The following is a 20,265-nucleotide window of genomic DNA, read 5'->3' on the forward strand; positions in this document are numbered from 1 at the left end:
AGAAAGTTCCTGATTTCCACTATCCTTTGTGTGAAGAAGTGCTTCCTGACTTTGCTTCGTTTTAATTTTTAAGGATTGAAAAGCAGAACTGCACTAAACATAATATTTATTTCTGCGAGATTATAATAGCCTATGATTACATTTTCACTAAATTATTCCGTGTCATTAAGTACTAGTCTAAGGGATTTTTTTTAAATGATGGAGCAATTCCATTGAATTCATTTCAGTTCTGGTGCCGTGTTCACACTCGGCAATGATTATGTCTTTTCGCTTTTGCCCTGACTGACTTGCTATAAATTTGCAGCATTTTCTGTTTTTAATCCATTAGATCTAACGCCATTAACAGTTATAATTTCTAACAATTTCCCAGCTCACATTTAAGTAGCCAGACCCTGCACATATTGCATTACATGAAACATGGGGTTGGTAAAATAAATAGTTATACGGTTGTTTTATGTTTTATAATCACAATGGAAGTCAGATAGGATTTTTAGCTGAATTGTTTTAATGGGCTTGAAGTATCTGTGCCATTTTCAAGTATCTCTGGGTCAGAGGCAGAGCCCTGGTATGACTTGCTACAGATAGTACAATACTGTGTGTCTATATCTCGAGCAACCTTTTCCAATGGGTTCAATTTACTGATTCCAGCGTTAATCCTGGGAATCTTTTTGGGCTATGTTTCTAAGGTCGGCTCTCCTGGACGTTATCTCCTAACCCCGGCGTTCAAAGCGGATGTCTCCTGTGGAAAGATAACGGCGCCTAACATTGTGCAGACTGTGAGTGGAACGAATAGAGAGGTGTGTGTGTGTGTGTGTGTGTTGGGGGGGGGGGGGGCGGTGGATGGAGGGGGAGCGGCACTTCAAGCGAGTTTATTTAGTTTCACGGATCCTGATGTCCCCATTTTTTTTGTATTAAAAGGTAGGTACAAATAGACTCAAACCAGAAAGAGGTATTTGCTCTCTGACAGGGTGGGTTTCTAAAACACTCATTTTATTAACGTGATTATGAACTTATTATTAAAGACGTCTCCGCTTCCATTCTATTTCTTAAAGCCTGGGATGGTGGCGACAAGGACCAAAGGTCGGTCCATGTGTACGCTTCCCAATTATTTTTCACACACTCTTGCCATCGAGATGCTAACCGAGCTCATCCACATCGCGCTTTGACTCCATCCAATATTCGTGACTGTCAAACGGTTGTCAGCTGCCGCGTTCGCACATTTACAGGGAGTTTACACTCGGCAAACGGGGCCGATCCATCACAGTGTCTTGAGTAGGTCTCAGTACAGGGGGGTAGCTGAAAAATTGTTGTAAACACACATTTTGGGATTTTCCCCCTTAAATGATAATAATTATGCTATTCACTAGAAGAGAAAACGGGACATTTAGTCTTTCTTTAAATTTACCAGTTTATATAGAAAATTACAACACACTGGTTCATTTAAAAAAGATACGAAAGCCATTTTACAACAAAGTTTTCACATTAAAACAATATCGACTACTAAAAAGTAACGGTTTACCATCTAAATATACAGTATCTACAGGTTAAATATCTACACTTATCTACACTATCCCTGTTCACGGGTGCCATCCTTTAGGTTACTGTTACTCCTCCACACAGTCCCTGCGTGTTTTTCTTAATATAATCATTTGCACCATCCATACTGTAAGGAACAATAAATACCAACTTCATTCCGCGATAAGATCAGCGTGACCAAACTTTGGCACTATAATTTGAATAGATAATATCCGTGTGTGTGTGTGTGTGTGTGTGTGTGTGTGTACACGGTTTAACATGTCACCAAACAACAACGACATGGCATATCGATAAATACCGACTATTTTTTTTGTCTTTCTTCCTGTTTCAGATCACATGCAGAAATTAAGGCATTCTTTGGTGGACATCGGAACAGACAAGAAATACAAGCGAATTAATATTCAGACATAAAAATAACGCAATGGAGCCTCGGTTAGGGCTGATTGTCTGTTCGCAACGTGTCTGTATTTTAAGAGTAACACAGTATGTGAAATACAGCCTCACATCCATTTTCCAAATATAATATTTAGTTGTAATCTGCACACAAAACTAGAGAAATATATATATTTTAAATTAGAATATTACAAATGCTTGGATCAGTAGATAGCTTTCAACTTGCATATCTTACAATAATTCATGGAGGGTTCTGAAATGATTTGTTATTTTTCGTTTTTAATGTAATACTTAATGCACCGGGAATGTGATGTGCTATTCTCACTTTATCTGTCTACATGCCCACCGGTATGAACACACAATCAAACGGCTGCATTGCCTGAATGATGCAGCCATTGCTAATACAATCGAAGCACACACTCGTTATAAAACACAAACGTGTTAAGCCTTTAACTATAGGTGGCCAATGGGATAAGTCCGTGCCATTGCGAAACTGTCGCCAGCGTCCTCGTAATAAACAACATATGGCTTTCTCTCAAAGCTGAAAGTGCAACTCGAATAACCTTTGCCGTACAAATAAAATAAAATTAAACTCCAGTTGCCGTTATTATCCAGTTATCAGTGCAGTCATGCTCTGAAGCCACTTTGCTCACTTGCCATGCTTTCCATCCAGCCACGTGGGACCACGCCGCCCTTGGGACCAATGGGAGGCGAGATGTCCCGCCCGCGTCGCTCCCCAATTGGTTGACCCGTAGCCGTCAATCTGCCGCCACGCAGCCGCCCATTGGCCGAATGCCGCGCCAGTCAATCAAGCAAAACAGAACAACCAATCACAACTCTAGGATTAAGAACAAACGCGCCTTGGACCCCCGCCCACTCACAAGCCAATCAGGACTCAAGCCCGCCTTCTCGCTGCACTGCGATTGGTCAGTGGGCTGTCAATCAACCTGCCGGACGGTGTCACTGACCCATCAAAGTGAAATGTCCACCAACATGGACCTCCCTTGAACTGCAAACCATGAGAACAGTTCAATTAAAGCAATGAGACAGATAATTCCCCCTTTTTTTGTGCATCTTCTTTAGTTTGCAGCATTAGTAGTTTTTTAAAAAGTACATAGCAGTATATCCTTGACGTTATCTGTGCCCATAGTCATAATTAGTGGGCGCTGCACTGGCAGGGTACATGTTTGCAGTTGGGTTCATGTGGTGGTAGCCATGGCTCGCTATGCCGGGCAGCGGGTAAGGGCTGGGCCGGGCTTTGGCACCGATGTAAGCATCGTGGTAGGAGCGGTACTTGTAGGTGTGGTGGAGGCTGTCCGGCGTCTGCGTGTGGGGGTCCAGTCGCAGTTCGTGAGGAGGGCTGGGCCGGGTGAGCGGGTGCAGTCCGCCGGGGAGAGCCGGGCTCAGCACCCGGGACATGAGCTGCTGCTGGTGTGGGTGTTCCCCGTGCATGGCTGTCCGGTTAGGATCCCGGTCATAGTCACCTCTGGCGTCTCCATCTGCAAATAAAACGTGCCAAGGTTTAGAGATGCACACACTGAATTTCGACTCACAGGACAACAACTTATCAAATCCTAGGAGCAGGAGTAGGCCATTCTGCCCCTTGAGCCTGTTCCACCATTCAATGAGATCAAGGCTGATCTGCGACCTAACTCCACATACATTGAAACATAGAAGATAGGAGCAGGAGTAGGCCATTCGGCCCCTCGAGCCTGCTCCGCCATTCAATGAGATCATGGCTGATCATACCCGCCACTGGCCCATATTCTTTAATATCTTTGTTTAACAAAAATCTATCAATCTCAGATTTAAAATTAACAATTGATCTAGCATTTGCAGACGAGAGTTCCAAAAGTCTACCACCCTTTGTGTGTAGAAGTGTTTCCTAATTTCATTCCTGAAAGGTCTGGCTCTAATTTTTAGACTATGCCCCCTAGTCCTAGACTCACCAACCAGCAGAAATAGTTTCTCTCTATCTACCCTATCTGTTCCCCTTAATATCCTGAAAAACTTCGATCAAATCACCCCTTAACCTTCTAAATTCCAGGGAATGCCACCCTAGTTTGTGTATATCATGAATTATCAAATTATGAAGGGGTTTGATAGGGTAGACTTGGAAAAGAAGTTTCCATTTGTGGGGAGTCCAAAACTAGGGGCTATAAATAATAGTCACTAATAAATCCAATAAGGAATTCAGGAGAAACATCTTTACCGAGAGAGTGGTCAGCATGTGGAACTCGCTACCACAGGGAGTGGTTGAAGCGAATGGCATTGATGCATTTAAAGGCGAAGCTAGTTAAACACATGAAGGAGAAAGGAACAGAAGGATATGTGGATAGGGTGTGATGAAGTGAGGTGGGAGGAGGCTCGTGTGGGTCATAAACACCTGCATAGCCCGATTGGGCCGAATGGCCTGACTCTGTGCTGTAAATTCTATGTAACCCGCTCCTGTCCTGAACAGTTGGGCAAAAGATTGGGAATGCTTTCCACACTGTCCCTCGCTTAATATATTGTGATGTAGGCTTAAATGCAAAGCAAAGTTAACACAGAATAGACTTAGCTATAATGCACGAACCCTGCATCGCTGGGTCAATGCTGAGACAGCCGACCGTCTGAAAGTTTGCTTCAATAAATCATGCACGTTTAAAAAAAAATCTAAAAACAACCATTACTTCTGTACGGCCAGTGTAAAAAGAAATGTAAATGCTTTTTAAATGTGAAGATAATTAATGATGGGACGGGGCTTTCAATGTGGCTCATTGTTGCGGTTGCTCGGTGGATTGACAAGGTTCCGATCCAGCAGAGCGAACTCAGCCTCTAACCCTTCCTGAGGTGAATAATACAAGGAGCCTATCTATGGGAGCGGGGTGAAAGCAGGGTATGTGTTGCATTGGCGCCGTATCTGTCCGGCACGCGCCCTGTTGTTGGTCAATACAAGTAGAGGCTGGGACCGCAAAAACCTTTCTCCCTGTGGTTTTTACTGCAACGAAAAGGCGCAAACAAAGGATCCGAAGAATTTTGCGATAGAATAATTTAGTTAAACTCGTCTTAACTCGAGGACTCCTTACAATCTCTCGGGGGGAGTGGAAGGTTGAGATATGCCGCTATGTAATCCTTTAGGTACAAAGGGTATCAATTATTTGACCATTGCATCATTTCTTTTTTGAATGCTGTGCTCTGGCAAAAAGTTTATTTCCTTTTTAATGTATGATTAGATATAACATTGCTTTGAAGTGGATGTAGGGTGTAAAAGAAAAAAGCTGTTATTGGAGTAACATCATTCACATGGGCGCCATCAAAAGATCGTGGAGAATCCGGAATTTGCTTTCGCTGCTCTGGTCAATTAGTAAAGAAGATAAAGAAATTATTATATATATAAATGAAAACACTTGCATTTCTATAGCGCCTTTCACGATCTCAGGTCATCCCAAAGCGCTGTACAGCCAATGAAGTACTTTTTGAAGGCTAGTCACTGCTGTAATGTAGGAAATGCGGCAGCCAATTTGCGCACAGCAAGCTCCCACAAACAGCAACGTGATGACCGATCAGATAATCTGTTTTTTCAGCGATGTTGGTTGAGGGATAAATATAGGACCAGGACACCCAGGGAGAACTCCCCTGCTCTTCTTCGAAATAGTGCCAGGGGATCTTTTACAACCACCTGGCAGAGCAGCTGGTTTAACGTCTCATCCAAAAGACAGCCCCTCCGACAGTGCAGCACTCCCTCAGCACTGCACTGGAGTGTCAGCCTAGATTTTTATGCTCAAGTCTCTGGAGTGAGACTTGAACCCACAACCTTCAGACTCAGAGGCGAGAGAGTGCGACCACTCTTGTTGAGTAGCGTATTCACTAAAGTGTGTGAGCAATTTAATTTGGGCAATCAGAAGTGGCCGTAGAACGGTCCACAGTGGATGTCGACACTTTCGGGTTTTTAGTTTGGCATGTATAATACAGATCTACACATTGTACTTAGAAGCAGGGTTGTTAAAAGTTATTCCATTATTCCTGTAGCCTTGAATTGAAAATTACTCTTTAATTTTTAGAACCCACTTCACCTTGCATTCTTTAGTCCAGATGCATTCTCTAAATTCACACTGAACAAGCCAATTGGAGGGGCTAGGAGTCCTTCAAAAATCAGGAGGGAAACGTTATATTTAATTCACATTAAACATGAAAGATCCCAGAAGAACAGAGAGAGTTTCCCAGTGTCCTGGCCCCTTAACCAACAACACAAAAACCTATTTAAGGGGTCATTTGTCTCACTTGCTGTTTGTGGGAGCTTGCTGTGCACAAACTGGTGGCCAGATTTGTCTACATTACTGCACTTGGAAAAAGTAATTCATTTGGCTGCATGAAGAGCTCGGGGATGTCCTCAGGACGTGCACGACACGATATATTCTTATATTTTAAATATATGCATTTAAAGAGTGCCCGAAGTTAGTTTGCCTGAAGGAAACTGCCGTGCTTGGCGGTGTTGCCTGGTGTATTTGAGACACAGATCGAGGGCCGCGACACTCTACCTTTCTCGCTGCCGTTCTGTTGCGGTGATGACACCGGGTTTCGATTTCTGGCGAAAGCGCTGATTAACTGTAAAGAGCCCGGTCTGTGATTCCTCGGCCTAAAATATGGTACAAAACTGTTCATTCGAGAACATTTATATCAATCCCAGGTACTGTGTGTTCTTTTTTTAATAAAATAAAAACATGATGACAATGCGTGCAAAAAATATTTTCTTTAACTTGTCAAATCTCAAACAAACGTTACAAATCTAGTCTAGTTATCAAATGAAGTTCGCCCGTCCCTTCCACTCAAGAAACAGGCTTACCAGTCTTCGGGATCACAGTCTCTAAATCCTTTTGCGAATGGATTGCTTGCGATTTTTAATTGTGTTATCTGAGGGGAATTAAAAATAAATACTTATTTTCAATTAGGTTTTGATGTGAAACTGAATGTTGTATACAATTCTGAAGAAAAGTTTGACGTCTGTAATTTTTTTTTGGATAAGTAAGCACCTCTCTCACGCTGCCTCTTAAATATCTTTTACTCCAAATACTAAAATGTCTTTAGTGGCATTCGAGGGCCGCGAACTCGGGTCTAAATAAAAGTGCACATGCACCCAGAGTGATTTTGCCTTTTTAAAAAATCTGCTAGATTGAGTTCCAAATAAAAGGTAAAATCTCAGGCCAGCCTTTTAAAAACAACACTATAAATAACTGGGTACTTTACAATATTCATTTATATACCGAGACCGCACGCTTAGCCTTTGTAAATCAGGCTGATAGATGTGAGTTTGTCACAGCTTATAAAACCTAGGTTGCTAACAATCGGTCACTTTTAATGGCCCCAATAGCCATTTTCTCCTTTGTTTAAATGCGCAGAGGAATCACATTACAGCGGCAGATACAGTTGCCTTAAACCTCTTGCATATATAGCAAACTATTAAATACTATCGCTCTCCGGCATAGTGTTGTCGCGCACAGAAATGATCAGGCGCGAAATTTTATGTTGTTGTTAATTCATGGCTAAAATATGCCCCTGTAAATGTCCGGAATGGTTGTAAAACAAACTTTAATCCGTTATTGACAGTTGCAGACGGAAAGGTCAACTGATGGAAACCAGGAGGCATGGCAGTCAGACTTGGGACAGCTGTTCACAGACATCAGGACCATGCCAACAGTGTTACACATCGGTATTTCATTAAAAAAACCAAACTGAAACAGATTTACAGACACAGCCAGTATTGAGAGATCTCTTCATATTCTAATTCTTTTACAGACTAATATTTCAGGGGTTTGGCAAAAAATCATATTGCCATTGAAAGTGGCATCTAGCCCAGTTGGTGTGTGTATGTAACTGAGCCGCACCACCTTTGATTGACACTTCTTGCTGTGATACTTTCCGTGGAAATAAAAAATCGCCGGGGCCTTGAATGTACACAGATAATTGGGTCCCAGTGGGTTTCAGGAAGTTTTCTATAGTCATAATTGCAGGTCGGCAGTCCTTGGGGTTGGCTGAATGTGCAACATTATGGATTTGGAGCCTGAGCTCCCTCAGCTATCAGGTTCCGCGCAGAGGTTTGGGGAATGAGTTGAGCAGATGCACTGGGATGAGGGTACACCTCTCCCCTGATACTCTCCGAAACAGACTTCAACTCAAAAACGGCAACCGGGAGCTGCCAGTTCAAATCTGCTTCATGCTCCAAGCTCTCTCTAATCAGGGTTCATGCATGCCAAGGAGAGATGTACAACAGATGACAAGATGATTTAGCGCGAACATCCAAAGGCATGGCACTGGTGACACACATACATACTTCAATTTTATATGCACATAGCGAGACGGAGCATATGAATCCCTTTTCTTTTTGTTTTAATGTTTTTTTTATAGCTGTTTCGACACGCCTTACGTTATTTCAATAAATGTAATTTTCCCCTCTGTGAATTTAACTCCTAAAGGGCACCACAGCAGATCTGTGCCTTTAAGTACTGCATCACAAAGCGATTACAAGTCCCTACTTCAGTCGATTCACTGCAGACGGCGCATGGCCTTTGTTTGGTTAAGATTACCGATTTATTTACAGCTATTAAGTCAGTGCCATGCATTACAACATCGCTTATTTAAACATTTATTTACAATTGAATGACCAATATTGCATCCCCTATTGCGCCTGATTCCCAGTATTTGTAAACCGTTCCCCTTATTACAAAGGTTAATAAATGTACTCAGTTTATCAAAAAAACAACAGTAATTATGATGAAGAGACCAACCCTTTCATCAATTTTCAAATAATTCCCCTACATTGTGCCCAAGCCTTGCCTGTAACTGCAGTAAATTAATGATAGTTTCAGGCTTAAAAAAAAATCTTTCCAGATCGCCATCGATCATTAACAACTTTGATGAATGAAGTATTGCAAATCCCCGTCAGTGCGAGGGCCCAGGATGATCCTGCAATGAATAATAATCTCCAGATACACCTACCCGGTGGTTCTGATACGCCGTGACCGCGGTAAATCTCGTCTCCTCAAAGAGAAACGTTTTAAAATTCTCCTCGGCGTACTTCTCACTGTCTTTTCTTGGGTCAACATATACGACGTGAAACCGCGGCTGGTATCTGTGCATCGAGTTTAGGATAATCTGCGTGAAGAAGAAAAAAAATAAAAGGAGATTATTTGAAAATTCATGGGTCTCAGAGCCTGACCTCACCCCACCACCAAAAAAATAAATAATTTGAACGCGGCGTAAATCTTCAGCCTACTTACATGGCCGTTATCGTCCAATAAATTATTGGTTAGTTTTAGCTTGTCGAAAGAGACAATTTGTTTCATCCATTGAGCACCCTTGGCTGGTGAGTCGGGATGATAATGTACTCTGCCGGGGGTGGCTGGATCTGCTTTCCCGGCCACCAGCCAGGAGGAGCTGTGGAAAGCATACCTGCAAAAGTAAATAAATCCAGTCAGTCAATAAATAAATAAACACGGGCAATTAATTAATTGAGTGGCCAAAAAAAATGAAAGGGACGCAATGAATAAATTGAATTAATTCATAAGGTGAACCAGGTTTCAATGTGTAAGCCAGTCAGAATTGCCACTGCTCTTGGTTTTTAAAAAAAATGAAAAGCACTTGTCCTGCAAAAAGCGGATTAAAATGCAAAAAAATGAAGCGTGGCTTCATACTCTCCACTTCATGTTTATGGTGCCATTGTTGAGCACAATTAAACGGTTAAACTGGACAAATTAAGGCGGTTTGGGAAGTGGAACCAACTTATTAGAATCAGAACCGTAGAGGAGACTCCCTTGGTGCATACAAATGATTTCCTATAAAAGGCGTGCCTAATCTAAATCACTTAAATAAATAAACATCTGAAATGTTCACTGTGCAGTCTCCTTTAGGCGCGTTCTTGAAATCAATCTTAAGAAACTTCAACACAACTCGGAGGCGGAACTCCCCAACCGCCCCCCTCGCCCCAACATACCTCTGACCAGCGACTAAAAACCGACAAAAGTCTTTTAATCACCCAGCACCCTATTCTGTTTCCACTAAACAAATCTTGGGATGAAATACCCATAAACTCGCGGGTTGCCGGACAGTGTAAGAAACTTCTAACCTGTTTCTAACAGACAGAATTATTTTTATGTTGTCACCGGCCAACTTTTACAAGAAAATGTGCCGAATCAGAGTGTTCTTTGAGAAAGCCAGCCTTCATTCAAATATTTTAATGTTTAAATCGTCAATTTGTAAATCTATTGAACACCTTAGAAGATGATGTAGATTTAATTTTTTGAGAAGCTTGTAACAGAGCCTAGGAGACTGGCACCCTCTCTTAAAAAAATGTAGCGACTTAGGAAAATAAGGGGTGCACTCAAAGCATAACTTGTAAAAATCCACAGCAACATTCCTGGTGGACACCGATGAACGGAGACTGGTATATGGAAGCTGGGGGGTGTCAGTGAAAGCGCCGTGAAAGTTAGCCTCCAACCCGCGTGTGGCCAAAGGACACTTGCCTTCCCTTCCATTATTTTGCATCTTAAAACACGGCCACAATAAGCAGTTGTCGCAACTGATCATTGAGACTTTTCAGCAGCTTTATAGAAGGTCGGTGGTGGACATAACGGAAGCTTTATTTTAACAGCGAAGAGATGGGGAGGGTTGCTAATTATTTTTACTTTGAACCCTTTTTCAGTGCAGAACTTTACAAGGATAAAATAACAATTGCCCTTTTGCACTATACATGTTCCATGTAGCGCCTTGAACTTATCCGCTCTGATCTTCAACTTGATACCAATTCAAGCACATTTCACGCGTCTATGTTGCCTATTTTATTTCGGATGAAAACTCAGCACCTTACATACAAGCCGCAACTAAAAGGACGCCATCCACAGCACACAGTGTTTAATCCACATAAATCCTCCGCTAATGTAGATCAGAACTAATCTGTGTCAATATTTACTGCAGTAGTTCTGACTGAATAACCACTCAACATTGTAACACATGAATTCAGGTTAGTACATGATGCGCCAAGGAATGTGAGCGAGGACGCGCTGTGTGATTAGATTTAGCAACAAAAAAATAAGGAGGGCAATTAATAAAGCAAAATTCTGCGTTATCCGGTCATTATCACATTGCTGTTTGTGGGAACTTGCTGCGTGAAAATTGGCTGCCGTGTTTCCTACATTACAACAGTGACCGCACTTCAAAAAAAAAGTATTTAATTGGCTGTAAAGCACTTTGAGGCGTCCTGAAGCCATGAAAGGCGCTATATAAATGCAAGTCATTCTTTCTTTAAATGGTGCATTTTAATAATGACTGCGATTATTATATAACTGCAGCTCTATGCTTCGGTTTAGGAACAATCTGAGATAAATACCATAAATCGAGAAGTTCATTTGCAATTTCATGACGAGACACAGTCTCCAAAACTTAAAGCTGTCTTTTGCAATAGCCCGTTGGTCATGTCCAGGTTAATGCTGATTTAGCTTCACTTGGACTGGTTAAAACCGAGGGGACAACAATTTAATTCACCCTTTAACTGTAAACCCCGCCCCCCCCCCCAGCTACATGTACAGAGTGGGGGAGTCCTGGGGTGGGTGGGGCAGTGTGACCTTGAAGATGAAAGAGTGTTTAAATAGGGCGATTGTTTTATATATATTAATAATACAAAAGCGGCATTAAAAGCAATTCTGGCAATGTTCTGAAGCGACGTGCATTCTGCGATGTCAGTGGGTATTTTTTTAAATCTCTCGGGTTGTTGTTGCCCTGAGGCACCGTCAGTCTAGAACTGCTCCGCCGCCCATGCTGACTGCAGTTGGGGCTTTTGTTTCTCGCTTTAAAAAAATGTTGACAAAGTTTGATTTTACTTGCCGGTATCTTTTGTCGTCGACAGGTACAAAATCCATGAGCAGCATGTAGTCAGCCATGGGATCCATGCCGAAAATCTTCACTTGAAAAGTCGGGAACATTCTCCTGTGAGTGGGGGAGGAAAAAGGAGTGAGGCGATTAAACCGCGCCGTCAATAGTTGGAGAGCATCCTTTAAAGAGAGACAGCACAGGCGGGCTGGTCCCCAGCTCTCCGACATTCAGCGGGGTCACAGAGGGGAACTTCAGCCCCTTCCCTCTCTTCCTATTCCTGATATCCCTCTCTCTGTAAAGGACCTGGGCAAGTTTTGATATAAGCTATAGTGCAAGTTGTTGTTCAAAATACTCAATTCCTACCTGGGGGAAATCCAACTACACATTTCATAAATAGCTGCTTCTATTCATTGCCTGGATTTCTGCCCCTATCCGGGCGAATCACAATCACCTTTAGAACCGTGTAAAGGGTTGTGCTTTGCTTAACCCTCGCCTCTCCCAAAATATGGGATCCAGCGGGATCGATGCAAACCCACCTATCTGGTTAGCTACCTCAGGGGCCTGCAGCCTGGCCCCTCTTCTGAAAATTAGGGCAATGCAAGGGATTGCCATAATAATCCCACTATTGTTGCTATTTTTCTCCCAAAAAAATGACGACGAAAAATTGTGGAAATCAGCTCCATTCAAATAGTCAGCAAGTTCAAATATAATTTTGCGCAGAAATGAGTTTCACTTTAGTCGGATCCCAGTGTAAAGAGTTAACCACCAAGTTTGGCTGTGGTCATCTGATAAACTATTATTTTTAAAGTGAAATCAAAGAATCATTTTGTAATAAATACAGAAGATAAGACGAGAGGCTCCATAAAAAGGATCCCAGCAGGTGAATAATTGAAATTAGGAGATTGCAAACTAGGTTACTGCAACTTAATATTGAATGAATTATGTATGCGCCTGTCTAGATACAAGAGTTCAGGCAGCTACCTTCCCCGGCGCAAATTCAGTTAGGAATAATTTAAGGATTTTCTATTCTGGTCTGTACTTTAGATACAAAGAAAATACATCTACACAGGCTGAATGTCATAGGCTATTCTGTGGTCATGTGAGGCTATTTTACAGGAGTTTTCATAAGACGTTGCCTTGCATCTAATCCTAACCCTAAAGTAGGCCTTTGCAGAATAGAACTGCTCCGCTTAATCGGGCAGAATTGCTGTGTGAGTGTGTGAATATATATGTGTGTGTGTGTGTGTGTGTGTGTGTGAGTGTGTGAATATATGTCTGTGTGTGAATATATATGTGTGTGTGTGTGTGAGTGTGTGAATATATGTCTGTGTGTGAATATATATGTGTGTGTGAGTGTGTGAATTTATGTGTGTGTGTGAATATATATGTGTGAATATGTGTGTGTGAATATATGTGTGTGTGTGTGAGCGTGTGAATATATATGTGTGTGTGTGTGAGTGTGTGAATATATGTGTGTGTGTGTGAGCGTGTGAATATATATGTGTGTGTGTGTGGGCGTGTGAATATATGTGTGTGTGTGTGAGCGTGTGAATATATGTGTGTGAGTGAATATATATGTGTGTGACAGAGTGTGTGAATACGTGTGTGTGTGAGAATAAATATGTGTGTGACAGTGTGATTGTGTGTGTGTGTGTGTGTGATTGAGTGTGTGAGTGTGTGTGTGAATACATGTGTGTGTGTGAGTGAGTGTGTGTATGTGTGAGTGTGTATGTGTGCAGGGGCGCAAGTGTTAATAAAGTTGTTTTCTTTCATTTCCCACACCGATTAAAAAACACGAATTTATAATAAACCAATTTTAAATCTGACAATAACAACAGAAAATGCTGGAAAAACTCAGCAGGCCAGGCAACATCCGTGGAGAGAGAAACAGAGTCAACGTTTCAGGTCAAAACCTTTTGTCAAGACTTAAATCTGACAATGTTCATTTCCCTCATAAGAAGATATTTATCTGCTCAACAACATTTTATGAAATGAATGAAACGAGGGGCGATTTCAAACCACAGTCAGACTCCGGAGAGTGAAATCTTGAGATAAGGGTGTGCAGATCTACAGTTTACTCTGCCGGGTTTTCGATTTCTTTTCCCAGTTAATTGAAGAAAGCGAAATGGACTTTTTGTCAAAAAGGTTAGTGTCAAAATGAAAGGGGAGGGGCAGCGCCAAGCAGAGTGGGATTAGATGAGCTGGTTGGTGTGCGCACTCCATGGCCGAATGGCCTGTTTCTTGAGGGTAACATTCTACGATTCTGAGTGGAGGAATGTTGCCCTTGGTCCTTACTTTCCGGCACAGGCTACACAGAAGGACTTGTTTCCAGGTTTCCATTCCTGTTGAAGGTTATATTCTCCTGCAGCATTCACTTGTTTCTGGAGAAGGAGCATTCTTTTGTTTTTCCTAAACATTTTTTTTGGGGGGGGGGGCACACAGGGCGTCTGAGCGGACAATAATACACCGAGTTCTCCTGAAGTTTGTAGGAGTTGAGCCGATTAAAGCCGTTCCCTGCGATCTGGTGCATTACATTTTAATTTAATTTAGTTGTGATTTGGGCCAGCCGCATTAATTTGACTCAATTTGGAAACGACAAGACGCTCTGTCAGGGCGTTTACTGCATTCCAGGGACAAGAGTTTGATTTAACCCCAGTTTGATTTCTCCACTGGAGTTTAGAAAAACCCTGAGTTATCTACAGCCCAACACTCCGCATTAGTCTCACACGCTGCGCAACATTTACTTCCCAGGATAAAACTCCTCGCCCCGCTTGAATATCTATTCAAAAATTTCTCTAGGACAAGATATTCCGCCGCATTCATTGCTACAGATTTATTGAAGAACGGAATATTTTCTGTTCATCAGAAGCAGCCTTTAAAAAGAAAACTACTCACACACACACACACATTCACACACACTCTCTCTCTCTCACACACACACACATTCACACACTCTCTCTCTCTCACACACACACACATTCACACACTCTCTCTCTCTCTCTCTCACACACACACATTCACACACTCTCTCTCTCTCTCTCTCTCACACACACACATTCACACACTCTCTCACACACACGGTACACAATAGTGCATCGCCTAAGCGCCGCGTTACCTGTCCAGGTGGCAACACTACCTGAATGAGACCTATGTTGACTGAACAACCTAGAAGGACAAATGTAGTCCAACTGTCGCGGCTTTGTAAACGAGGAAAACATTCAGAGATTGGCAGGGTTCTACCTTTGCAAGCTCTAACTTTATCAGTCTGGAAAGTGGCCATTTAAAAAAAAATTAATATATAGCATTTTTTTCTTTAATAAACCTATCGGCACAGAGCGGAGCGTGGGCCAAGATTCAGTCAGATGTAGACAATACTGTTTTTTTTACAATTGGTTTCTTCATGTTTCATATTTTTCTGCAATCTGACTTGTCAAATGAAAATTGCAGTTCAGCCATTGAGTAAATGTGCTCCAAGAAAGGTGACTTGTCACCATGTAATAGTCTTCATGGACTAGCTGGAAAGCCTTATAACTTGCAGTTCCTTTTAAATAACTTGAGCATAATTGTACTGACGTGTTTTAATATGATGTGATAATATGTATGTATGTGTGTGTACATATATATATATATGTGTGTGTATATATATAAAAATGTGTTATATATATAGAAATAATGTATGTATACATACACATACAAAAGACAAATACATATATATTTGCATAACTTTATGTCTAATTCTATTCAATATTTATAACGACTTTGCGTAAGGCAAATGCATAACGTGTCCTAGTCACACTTACAAATTAATTTGACATTACCATCTAAACTCGCCTGAAGCAAAGAAATAAATCAGTAACACGCTATTGAGCAGGTTAGTTACCTTTACAAAATTGGGAGACTTGGCAACAAGAAAAGAAATTTCCCATTCGGTTCTGTTTTCCCAGCACTGTGCCGGCAGAAAAGGGGTTCTGTTTTTGAAGTGTGTGTGTGTGTGTGTGTCGGGAACCGCAGATACACACAGCCAGGTGGAATTTTAACAACCATTGTCAATCCCATCCGCGTCCAGTGGCCGAATCATTTCAAAACAAACCCACACTCCTCCATTTCTTCAAATGTCTTTTTTGCATTCTATTTGGGGGGGAGGGGAGAAGAAAGCCAGTCGGCAGCGCACAAAATAAAACACCCGCAATAATTACAAGATGCTGCGATTCTAGTCCAAAAAAACTACAAGCATATTTGGCACTTGTTAAACGGATTAGATTGATTTAATGCCAGGTTATAATATAGGCGAGCCCAGGAAAAACCATCAAGGAGCCAGAATCGTTTGAGTCCGTGCCATCATACTGATTGCTGTTGTAGCAAAGAGCTCAAAGTACAATGGGAGACAAAGTAATGTAACACCCACATTTACTAAAACCTAACACGGAGTAAATTAGAGCAACTGAGAACCGACTTTTTAAAAAAATCCTAATTTAAAACTTTAGGCTGCTGTGGAGTTGAGGTAAGATAGACACGGGGCACCCATTAATCCAATATTAATGTTGCTCGCCCCCCACCTCCCTGGAACCGCCATTTTCTGCCGCACAAGAGGAGTCCAACTATTAAACAAAAACATTGCCCACTGCAGCTGAAGGAGCCGAGAGGAAAGGTGATGTTCTCCCTGTTTCAGATCATGCCCAAGTGTGCACTTTAAAAAAAAAAAAGCTGAACATTTCTTGGTAATTAATACGTTAGATTCACGTTTCATAAACATTCACTAGACTGGAGTTTAAAAAATCACAAGCGGTTTAAGTGAGATCTTAAACTAATTCGATTTGCTGGATTGAAACCTACGATTAATTAGGGATTTAAAAAAAAGTAAAACTGCATTACCAGAGCAACCCACACCCCCAATGCAAACTGTAACAGCTGGAATTTAAATTACTATTTGTTAAGTCTGTCCAGAACTTCATTACGGTTTAAAAAAAAAATTAAAATGTAAATATGAAACTCTCGGTACCTCTGTCTATATGTGGCGAATATCTACAGATCCCGAAAGAATCAACAACTCCAGGGGTAACTAACTTGCCAAGTCTTGAAGACGAGAGACCCACAGAATGTAAACAGCCATCAACCAGGTTCTAGTTTGTTAAGAATGTATAAACATTTTGCAGAACCTCAGACATATTTCACAGGTCTTTGAATGCGAATACTCGGGCAGATTGTAGCCCGTGTTCTGCTCCCTGCACACGCCGAGCCACTGCACACAGGACATTCTGCAGCTTTACAGCTGCCGAGGAGTGCGGGGGTGAGGTTGGAATTGGGTAAATCACGGGCCGTCTGTTTGCCCGATTTATCTGGAAATAGTGAGCAAACAGAGTCTACACAAAGCGCTCCGGCAATAGAAGCTGGGGGTCAGAGACAGAGCAGAGCTCCGTTTTCTATCTGTTTTCACCATCTCCCAGGTAGAAGTTACCGCTCATGCGACATCCTCTCTTTAAGAGAAAGAAGTGAAAGAACAAAAAAAAAACACTCCATACCTGCACATCTGATTAAATGAAAGAAGCCTGACACCTAACTAACCTCCCGGGCTCGAGTTCACCGCGGGGTAATGCGGTTTCTTAAATATCCTGACATCTACAGCTCTCCCTCTCTCAGCGACCCGGGCAGCCCCTCTCGGCACCGTCCTGATGTTTCTGCACAATATTAATATTCTGCATTATTAATAGGCTATCTGAGTTGTTGACGATCATTGAAGAGTGCCAATCTTGTATTTTGGTTCGGTCCCGTTTAAACACACGTTCCTGTGTTCATTCACGGTTTCGGAGAGCGTAAAAAAAAAGCGGCATTTAATTTAAAATTTCTGAAATAAATCTAACCTTGGTTTTTAGTGGGCATGCAAGCACCGTAAACCCAATAGGGAATAGCAACTGCGAGGATTATCCCTGGATTTAAACGGTGGGAGTCCATGCAAGATTTTTTTTTAAGTTTAAAATAATGCGTTGGAGCGAGGTTAACTTTTAACTGGACTTTGGGTTTGGTATTAAAAGGTGCCCATACGAAAAGTCTGCACTTTTTTGGCATATTAATAACCCTGCAAAAACCCAGAATGACAATTGTAGACGCCTGTGTTAGCGAGCTCCAACCCAAAAAGTTTTCCCAAAGAAAAGATAGATGGTAACAAAAAGTTGGCAAAGTTAATTTATGGTTGGACAAAAAAACCCCATCCCTATTGAAAAACTGAGAACGCCACACACACACACACACACACACACACAATGTAAAATATGGCGGATCTGTATATAAAACGGTTCTGCAATCCTTACCTTCCCGCTTTGGTGACTATCATCTCGGTCCCGAGTTGGTTAAACTCGTCCCACAGCGCTTTCATCTCCAGCTGCACCGTGATGTTGGCCACTTTCGGGTTCTTCTTCACCGGCGCTTTGTTGGACGCGCTGACCGCTGCGCAGTTGGAAGGGCCGGTGTCGGCCTCCGAGCTCGGTGCCGAGCCGCTACTGCCGAAGCTGCTGTAGGTGTGCTGGGCGGCCGGGCAAGGCTCGTAGTGCGCCTCGTGGCTGTAGGGACCCGGCTCCCCGGGAGAAGGCGAGAGGTGGTAGCCGCCGGATGAGTTCAAACTACTAATGCTGCTGGCAGTGAAAGCTGCAACATCACAGAAATGAGAGAGTTGCGTTAACCAGGGGCTGGAGATCGCCGAGATCATTTCCCAATTTTATTCCTGGCTTTCTTTAAAAAAAAATTAAATCTTTTTTTTCCCCCCGTTGCTATTTCTTGCTCTCTCTCTCCCTCCCTCGTCCTTCCTTTCTTTCTGTGTCCTTCTGTGCCTCTCCTCGGCTCTTCAGTGCGAGAGACGAACCCAATGTCACCGTACTCTGCGCCGCGCTACTGCACTCTGGCAACACTCTTCTTGAGAGTTCTTATCTTTCGCGGAGGGCCTCCCCTCTCCATGAAACCGGTTCCTTTTTTTTCTCTCTATTTAGATAAGGACCTACAGGTAATGTGGATTTCGTCGCATTGGGACGAAGTCCTGATGGTCTGATTGACAGAGCAGTGCGCCGGTTTTTTTTTAATGGTCTTTCTGACACCCATTACTTAAAGTGGGGGCTGGGAGAGAGAGAGGGGAGGGGGAGGTCGCTTACACACACAAAAAAAACCATTTAAACAATGGCGATCCACGTTTACATTGGAAGCCCATTCAGACACTAACAAACACGGATCCAGCATCAATAAATAAATGACATCAGGCTGATTTATCAGATGAAACCCCAAACTCCACACATTTAAAACCAGCCGCGGGTTTGGGGGCGCATTTATCATTTTTTTGGTGGGGAAGGGGCGGGGGGGGGGGGGGACGTTTCCGATACATTTCCCACTGAACATTAAAACAAAAATGACACACACCAGATCCTACTTTCATATATCGCCTAATCGGTGAATCGATAGCGATTCGCAGCGCTGAGGTTTGGAGCCCCTAGTGTACGCGGCGAACACGTATTTAAATTGCCTGACCTGTGTGTGAGTGGGATTCATCCTTAATCTACCTATCTGCATTTATATAGCTTGGAAAAAGAAAAAGAAAAAGAAAAAGAAAAAAGCACTTCGGCCGCCACCTACCTTCCATGTCTCTTGTCACGGTGCTAAAATGCATCCTACTGCAGGTTAGACTGGGATCGAAGTGCTTGCCGAGGGCAGGACTCTGCAGAATCGCTTCGTTTCCTGGTTGCGGGCCCGCTGAAATCAGAGAGGCAATACTGAAAGCATTCGCCTTGCGAGAGAGAGCACTGCTTTCGTCCATAGGAGAGGAATCTAAAAGCGCTCGAATTTCCCCCTTCCTTCCTTCTTTCCTCCCCTTACAACACTGCAACCAAACAGAAGAGATCCGAGTTTAACTTTGTGTTTAAGCCACGGATCTCTCAGATTTAAAAAAAAAGTTACATGGAATGGGGCCTCCGGGTGTTCAATGTCCTACTGTTTTTTTTCATTTTCCCAGGCGAGTTTTTTTTTGGGTGCAAATAGGCGCCGTTATTACCTCGAGTATGTTGGTCGATTCATTCATTTAAAAGCTGTGTTCATTTTTTTTGCGGGGGTGGGAAAAAAAGTGTGTGTTTGAGTAGCTCCATTCCGCATGTTTCTCCGCCCGAAGACGCCGCTAAGAGTTGCCGAGCTCCCCCATTCACAGCAGCTTGGGTGATGTCACTCGAAACTTGCAAACCTACCTAAATAAAGCAGCTACTGCAAGGAAAATGTCAAAACTGACGGCTCCCTCCCCGCCCTCTCCTCTCCTCTCCCCCCCCAACCCCTCCACCCACTGCTAGAAATGTGCTTTCCATCTGATGTTTTATTTGAGCAGGTTCCTGTCAATCATAGGGCAAAAAAATTTGAATCGAGCCAGAAGACAGAGAGAGAGAGAGAGCGAGAGAGCAAAAAGAATATACGTCATTGCGGATGTCCGGCTAGCTCCAGTCTGCCGATGCGCACACTAAACTTGAACAATTT

At 42.6% G+C, this 20,265-nt stretch overlaps 1 protein-coding gene across 1 annotated transcript; it reads right to left on the reverse strand.

The window, feature by feature from the left end:
- Nucleotides 1–1,803: 1,803 nt before the first annotated feature.
- tbx1 (T-box transcription factor 1) lies at nucleotides 1,804–20,036 on the reverse strand. Its single transcript, XM_086011998.1, has 8 exons — nucleotides 19,384–20,036; nucleotides 18,078–18,411; nucleotides 11,785–11,886; nucleotides 9,186–9,357; nucleotides 8,905–9,060; nucleotides 6,755–6,822; nucleotides 6,450–6,565; nucleotides 1,804–3,428 (listed from the first exon to the last, which is right to left on the reverse strand). Exons 1-8 carry the CDS (start codon nucleotides 19,562–19,564, stop codon nucleotides 3,064–3,066), a joined length of 1,494 nt encoding a protein of 497 aa, XP_085868124.1. The 5' UTR covers nucleotides 19,565–20,036; the 3' UTR covers nucleotides 1,804–3,063.
- Nucleotides 20,037–20,265: the final 229 nt, after the last annotated feature.

The sequence above is a fragment of the Somniosus microcephalus genome, chromosome 19 (genome assembly GCF_052327205.1).
Source record: "Somniosus microcephalus isolate GS21.2 chromosome 19, FLI_Smic_1.0, whole genome shotgun sequence".
Lineage (NCBI taxonomy): Eukaryota > Metazoa > Chordata > Chondrichthyes > Squaliformes > Somniosidae > Somniosus > Somniosus microcephalus.